The following is a 7,661-nucleotide window of genomic DNA, read 5'->3' on the forward strand; positions in this document are numbered from 1 at the left end:
AAGAAAGAATGAATCTATTAGTGATTGCATTAAGCCTACACAATGAAGGGATGACGGGATAGGTTGACTTGAATGGCACTTTTTGATTCAACCAGTAATACGTGTTTTAACTGTGGTGCAAGCACCTTATCTCGAACCCGATCAATACACACACTTGGACTTTGTGTCATTATTGGGACAGGCAACACACCAAGGTTCATCAGCCAACGCTACACATTTGCACATTCTACCTCAGGTCACTCCCTTACATGTTGTAGCCAATAAGATTTGGGCCAGGCCCCTTTTGTCAGGCAGGAGCTATAAAACCCCTTGGCCCCAGACACAAGGTACCGTTAGGTCCAAGAACCCTCAGAAGTAAAGGTAAGTCTTCCATGGTTTTCTCTGTCTGATCCCAATGTCTCAGTATATTGGTTTAACACTTAAAGTTTAGCCTCATATTTATTGTTTGTCTTTTTGTTTGAGTTGTGGCCTCAAGAGAGATACATCAAAGTACTGTAAAGTTTTCATTATGACTACATGGTGAATTATGATCCCAATTTCTACTGCGATCTTAATGTGGTCAGAGTTTCATCACATTTACCTGGTTTCACCTAGGATAAGTGCAACTTCTGAAAGTGAACAGAATGTCTTTGAGTGTCAATCGTCATGTAGTGTACGATGTTGCATCTGTCGTCCTAATCCTCGTCTCCTCTCCTGTAGATCCACCTTGCCCATCAGCAATCATGAAATTCTCTCTCATCGCCGCCCTTGTTGTTGTGCTGGCCATTGGTAAGAATTCATTACATAAATTGTTCCGCAACAAAGAAAAATATTTATGACTTTCTATCTTATCTGCATATATACTTAATACTACTCATGAATAGTAATTGAGTAACACATAACTGATAAACAAGGTAATTCAGAGGATAAATATTTATTTGAAAATCAAGCCCTTTACTCCTCTGCTAATCTGTAACCTCTTTAATCATAACTACATCCATCCTTTTTTTCAGACTGAATTAATACTGTGCATTATAAACACAATACTGTGTGTGTAGTGAGTGTGTGTAACTAAGTGTGTTTTCTGTGTGTGTGTATGACAAGGCTGTGAGTCCGGTTCCCTGGTGAAGCGTGACATCCCTGCTGAGATCGAGACTCTCAAGAAGTACTTCCAGGACGCCATTGAGACAGTGAAGTCTCATGAGCTGATCAGCCAGGCTCAGTATGTCACTGACCACCACACTCTTCCAATATAATATAAAATAATAGAATACTTCTCTTGAGGGGAAATTGTATTGCAGATCAACAAAATAAGTACCATCAACTCTGTATGGAGTTGAATCTCTTCACGTTTAAGATATGAAGTCATTCTAAATAGAACACTCATTCAAATTGTTACTATTCATTTTATTTATTCGTAACATTGTACTTGACAGGGATATTACATCTTAAACATTTCTGTTTTCACATCAGTACCATACAGTCGGCTTTAAAGCTAGCTTGCTACCTGAGCCTACAGCTGTTGGAAAACATCTCTCTAAGTGTGTCTCTCTACCCATAGGGGTTACCTGGAGGAGGGTAAGACTCAGATCACGCCTCTGACCGACAAGATCCAGGAGCATGCTGAGAAGATCCAGGAGCAGATGAAGCCCTTCGTCAGTGACATCGAGAAGCAGGTGCGTCCCATGGCTGATAACCTGCAGGCCCAGCTCATGCCTCTGGTCGACAAGATGCAGGCCCAGTTCAAGCCTCTGGCTGATGACTTGCAGGCCCAGATGGAGCAGCTCTTCCAGACCGTGGTTGACCAAACCAAGGCTCTCCTCCCCCCCCAGTAAAGCTAACGTTACATCCCCATAGAAAGGAAAAACCATCTCCACTCTGTCTGTTTCACCTGTGTCAAGTCCAGCTCACTCCTTCTCTTGACATCATCTTGAAATTATGCTGAAATTTCACCAATAAAGGGCTTGAAAGGTGGCCATTTTGTCTGTGATTATTTTCTATATAATTCACATGGGCACATTGCAGATGAAAGGAATACACTGTGTACTGCTGTGTAATTTATTGAAGGTTAAAGGTCAAATTATGGGGTTGAAATTAGATACATTTCTGGGCGGAATTTGATGGGAAGTGCTTATTGAAGTGCAATATTTAATATTTGTTTTGATATACTGATTTTTGGGCCACTCTATCATATAGCCTATAAGCAGAGTTGGGTAGCTTACTTACTAAATATAATCCGTTACAGTTACTAGTTACCTGTCCAAAATTGTGATCAGTAATTTTGGATTACCCATACTCAGTAATGTAATTTTATTAATTTCAGTTACTTTTAGATTACTTTCCCCTTAAGAGGCATTGGAAGACAAAAAGGATCCATCAAACGCATTCGGTGTGTCATCGTAGTGGTCTCTAATTTGTGGTCAGACTCGCTCAGGTGGAGCAAACTAAATTTGCCCTTTTTTTCAAGGCTGAATTGAATGTCATTGAGAAAAGGAAAAGTGTTATAATGTATTTTGTCGCAAGCAAGTAATCCAAGGAGTAATCATCTAGTTTTTCAAAGTATCTGTAACCACAATTTTAGCTGGAACTACTTTTTTGTAATCAGATTACATGTACATGATTACATGCAATCAGTTTCTCCCCAACCTTGCCTAGGAGCCCGAGTTGTTATTAATATTCTTAAATAGTCGTTTGTATTGGATGGAGTTTAGCATCAGCTAAATTTAGATTGTTATATTAAGATATATTCATGTCATTGACTGTAACCTTGTCCTACTACACACACTCATTAATGCATAGAATAGAATGGCCAAAAGATGTCGATCTGATCTGACTGACTAGATAAGTGGTGAAATAGTATTGCTTGTCCTTTGTCTTGATGATACCATAGTTCTGTTGAATTGCCTGGGCAATAGAGACATGCGGGGACTACAAAGTGCATAGAAAAAGAAAAGGTTACACAAACTCAGAAAAAGGCACTAACATACAGTCACGGTTACACATTTAATAGGCTATAACTGATTTACACTGTGGACAGGGACTTGAGCCAAGCCCCTCGATGTCGCGGAAACCATCATCTATGATCTGATCCATGCACTCACGGCAGAAGTGGTGTCCGCAGGGATGGCGCCAAAGTCTCCAGTGTTGAATGAGACCGCAACGCTGACAGCCGCGCAGCACAGTTGTGTATCCGAGAAGCCTGACATGAGTGACTTCCGAGGAATAGCCTACCATGTAACTGAAGGGGGTCAAAATAATAATATATTTTTTTTATAGTGCAATTCATAGGCCTAATCATCATCACGACATCACCATTACATTCTTAAACTCCAATCCCACAGAGCTCGACAGTTTGTTGTCCTAAAAAAACAGAAATGATTTACATCTGGTTCGTTCAGCCATTACTATGGGCAAAATTTATGGGGAAAGAATAGGGTTTTGGAATAAATGCCGAAAATAAGGTCTGTGGTTAAAACAGGCTTATGAGATTTTATACGTTTTGTTTTATGAGGTATCAGTCAGTTATCATGAACTTTATGAATTACAAATCCTTTATGTGCATTATGTTTTTTGAAGTTACATAAATGCTTAAAAATTCACAAAAAGTGATGTGAGCTGATTAAGATGACCTCATCGAACAAAACTGTATAATATCTCCTCAGCCTGTGTTTACCACAGATCTTATTTTCGGTGTTTATCCAAAAACCCTACAAAAACTCCATTCATTTTCCCATAGGCTTTGTTCAACGAACCATGGCAGAGTTAATGCCTACAAAAAGACGTCATCACTGTTGCTTTCTATATCACCACCACCACCTTCTTCTTCATCATCATCGTCGTCGTAAAAAAATGCTGTTCCTTTCAACCAATCAGCGTGCCGAAATGGACATTTGGGACGCTGATCCCTCCCACTTCAGGTAGACTAGACACTAGACTAGAGTGTTGTCCGTGCATCCGTAATGTAAGTTTATGGTTTTATATTCATCAACATTGATATAATAGCCTAAATAAAAATGCATTGCAGTTTTAGACGGAAAGTTTATTGAAGTTTTGACAGACCTAAGTTTACCTAATTAAAATTTGGTGTAGGCCTACCTGTCTTTCGAATGTTGTCCTCTCAACTGGCAGCACGGGAAGATGGAAAACATCTCTCTCAAAAATCTCTGCAGTCCCTTCCATACCCTCATTGCTTTGGAAAGTCAATGGAAAAGGGTGAATGGGTCTGAAAATGATCGAGACAAAGAGTTAAGGAATGAGGTAGTGGTGTTTGTTCAGCTTCCCAGATATTGTAACTTGAATTTAGGCCTGCCTACTTACAGATATCTCCATTTTAAATAGCAAAAAAAAAAAAACGACAGTACATCATAATGAAGAGATGGTTGCAATCTGGAGAAAGTTGTACATCCTTTAAAAATAGGTATTAAATAAGTGTTGATATGGGACCTGCATATTAGGGGTTTTTGTCTCAAAGCAATGAGGTAGACCATGACTTGTTGTCAATTTTGACACATAACAACAAAATCACTAGTCTTCCACACAGCTATGGACCCTTAAGATGAAAGGCTGCATGCTTTATTGGTTTTAGAAGATGAAACTCACATTGAGACACATCGTGTGTGCTGTAGCAACCCAAATAATCAATCATCAAGTCAATGTTGAGTCTGATTTGGGAAAGAATAATGTGTGTACTTCATCTCCTTATAGTCTCATTATTGGCATGATGGCAGTGCATCTAAAGTGTAAACAATAAGTAGGCCTATGCCCCCCTTGAATACACTATGCTCAGTAATTTGATAGCATGATCTCATCTAGCTTCACTTTACTGTATTCTTGCCTATTCAGTTGCCAGGCTACAAGATGTACTCAAGGTGGCCTCCTTTAGCTAATGTTTAAAGGACTGAAGCATATTTTCCGGGAGCCTCAGTCTCCTTCCAGCTGAACTAATCTCTATACATCACAACAACCTTCAGGCTGAAGGCTAAAGGCATTTGAACGAGGTAATGCCAGTTCTAGGTGACCTTCTCCTTGTAATAGAAGATTTAATGAAGACAACTTATCAAGTGCCCTTACTTGCAATCAAAGAAGCACATGACAGAAAGTAAAAATAGAAATCACATTTAAGTTTTATACCTCTGCTCATTTTGATACGGCCAGATGTCTTGTCAGTTCTGCAACGCTGCCTCCTTGAAGTGAACATAAAATAAAATATATGAACCATTTAAACCTAATTCAAATCTTGACTATGGGGTAACCAGGGATTGCCTCTAAGCTGTTTGTATAACATATTTCCACCATCTGTCTGTCTGACTTCTGTACTCATAACAAACGTATCAGTCAATGTCAGATATTAAATGATCTAGCAACCACTGTTACGAAGCAGCAGCAGTACAGATGTTTATCAGACCATTAACTAATGACTGCATGTCTCATTGTGGTGCATTACATCATTTTTCATAAACTCACCGAACATTTTATAACTGCTTAATACATTTGGTAACACAGGCTTCATATCAGAGGGTTATGAAGGCATATGAGGGACATGATGCTTAACAGATGTTATTTCCATAGTGTTAAAGAGACAGTTGGTGGTGGTGCCTTGTTCTACAGCCTCTCAGACCCTGGGGTGGTAGTGGAAGGACAAGGCCAGGGTGATGTAGATGGGCACACCAGTTGGATGGAGAGCCAGTGATAAGCCCCAGCGATAACTGGGTATCAGGGCACACTGTGTGCCACAAAGGTTGGCACATGCAGTTACTGCCATGTAGTTAGGCATAGAGAGAACCCCTAAAGATAAGCTGTGTCTTTGAGGTTCCCTTTGAATTGATCTGTTTCAATAACTTGTGCATAAAGTTGGATTTGATTTGTATTAATGAGATCCAATGAACTTTTTTATACTGGAAATATAGACATGAATAGCATAACAAAAGCAAATGGTCATGTTTGTGCATGATGTGATGATTAATCCATTTATTTGACTATGTTCTGTCAATTATTAATAACTCTTAGAATCACAACAACATGTATTTTCTTCCCTTAACTCTTGTTGTTGACCACTGAATATTTGGAACATCAAGGTATTGTGTAGTATGTACATATTGTATTATTCCAAAGGTTTTTCTCTGTTACTGTAGGCTGGTGAGTGATTTGGAAAAAGACTCCTTGCGGTGCAAAATTAATTTCTAGAATGTCGAGGGTATTTGTAATCACACAGCTGACCAAATGACACAATATTTACATTCTGGGTTAACCAAGATAAATGTTTTTGGCATCTGAAGTCTGTTTGTGAGGCATGACATATTGTGTGACATTTGTAGCTGGCATGTGGCCGTTATGTTACTGTTTGGACTCCAATAACACATGTATTGATATTTACACATTAAACACATGTAGTTAATGCCTAAAAACTATTTTAGCTATTTCAAAGTTATTGCCTATTATTTACTGGCATAGGCTGTAATCTAATGCATATTCTCCTCTGCATATTAAAGGCTGTACTGCATGTGCATTATATTTATAGGGGTTTCCATCATATGTACAGGTCCTGGCATGGTTAGTTGAGTAACTCGATTGTCACGGACATGACAGGAAAAACAGTTACAGTCAATGTTGTGCAATGTTGCGCAGTTTGAGCCTGTATAACAAAAATAAATAGATTGGTATAATTTCACTACACAAGGAGTGTTGTGTGTGTGTGTGTGTGTGTGTGCCTTTGATAACATGCTCTGTGTGTCTATAGTCTTTAGGAAAAGATGACATCTTTTAATTGTATGCCCATGATGTCCATGCACTCTTCCTTTAATCAAAGGGGAGCTAGTTAGACATGCAGATTTGTATCTAACAAATCCAATGAGTATGAGCTGAAGGATACTAGATAACCCAGAAGCATATCGTGTATAGAGATAGAATGCACTGGCTCAGAGACAAACCCTAATTGACTTTGATTATGCAGATAAAAAAGAGCAGGTTAACATGATCAAATGTACCATTTAAAATCATGACATGTCAAGATCATAAATCATACATACATCCGTATGCACCCACATAATGACAGGACTACATTCTGCCCATTAGCAAAATGGAAGGTACTCACCATGTTTCAATTTAGGCACCTAGAAGGGTCATCCAGATGGGCTTGATCTGCGTGTGGAAAACAGCGAACCCTGACAGAAAAGAAACTGTGGCCTATTAAGGGAACCTGAAAAGCACTTAAGAATTGGACAAAAATTTGAGAAAAGAGAGGAAAATAAGAAAGCACCACATGGAAGCCAGACTTCAAGATGGTTTTGGGCTGTAAAAAGTGGGGGCCAATCCAATATCTACAGTTCCAAACGCCTTGTCTTTAAGAAGAGTGCTATATGCTTTGGTCTCTAAGGAGTAAGGACATAGAGTGTCTCAATGGGCAGTGGGGAATACTGGTGGATATGTTTTTGCTGGCATGGGTTATGTTTTTTACTCAAAGCTGACAGACAGACAACCCCCATGCACACAGGTGCTAGCCTATTCAAGGGAATTGTGTAAAAATGACATCACTGAAAATGTGCTCTGAAAGCCTTTCAACATAAAAGTCCTTCCTTCCACTTTGAGTTGCTCTAGAGTACATTATTTTCTCCCTTTCTTTCTTTCTTTCTTTCTTTCTTTCTTTCTTTCTTTCTTTCTTTCTTTCTTTCTTTCTTTCTTTCTTT

The 7,661-nt window shown here is 39.0% G+C and overlaps 1 protein-coding gene and 1 long non-coding RNA gene across 3 annotated transcripts; one reads left to right on the top strand and one right to left on the bottom strand.

The window, feature by feature from the left end:
• The first annotated feature begins 318 nt into the window (after positions 1-318).
• LOC129837833 (type-4 ice-structuring protein LS-12-like) lies at positions 319-1,953 on the top strand. Its single transcript, XM_055904296.1, has 4 exons — positions 319-360; positions 700-768; positions 1,084-1,201; positions 1,541-1,953. Exons 2-4 carry the CDS (start codon positions 723-725, stop codon positions 1,812-1,814), a joined length of 438 nt encoding a protein of 145 aa, XP_055760271.1. The 5' UTR covers positions 319-360; positions 700-722; the 3' UTR covers positions 1,815-1,953.
• A 1,015-nt stretch (positions 1,954-2,968) lies between these two features.
• On the bottom strand, positions 2,969-7,444 carry LOC129837835 (uncharacterized). Of its 2 annotated transcripts, XR_008756764.1 has the most exons (4): positions 7,070-7,444; positions 5,110-5,162; positions 4,075-4,201; positions 2,969-3,217 (listed from the first exon to the last, which is right to left on the bottom strand). It is a non-coding gene; the product is annotated as an uncharacterized LOC129837835 (long non-coding RNA). The 2 variants fall into 2 exon arrangements; XR_008756765.1 differs by having other exon boundaries at positions 2,969-4,201.
• Between the last annotated feature and the right edge of the window lie 217 nt (positions 7,445-7,661).

Source organism: Salvelinus fontinalis, chromosome 38 (genome assembly GCF_029448725.1).
Source record: "Salvelinus fontinalis isolate EN_2023a chromosome 38, ASM2944872v1, whole genome shotgun sequence".
Classification (NCBI taxonomy): Eukaryota; Metazoa; Chordata; class Actinopteri; order Salmoniformes; family Salmonidae; genus Salvelinus; species Salvelinus fontinalis.

What these genes read in the sequence shown, in the direction of transcription:
- LOC129837833 (XM_055904296.1), top strand. Translation starts at nt 723, where the DNA reads ATGAAATTCTCTCTCATCGCCGCCCTTGTTGTTGTGCTGGCCATTG. An exon ending in TGTTGTTGTGCTGGCCATTG is followed by an intron (nt 769 to 1,083) that starts GTAAGAATTCAT and finishes GTGTATGACAAG; the next exon opens with GCTGTGAGTCCGGTTCCCTG. An exon ending in GAGCTGATCAGCCAGGCTCA is followed by an intron (nt 1,202 to 1,540) that starts GTATGTCACTGA and finishes CTCTACCCATAG; the next exon opens with GGGTTACCTGGAGGAGGGTA.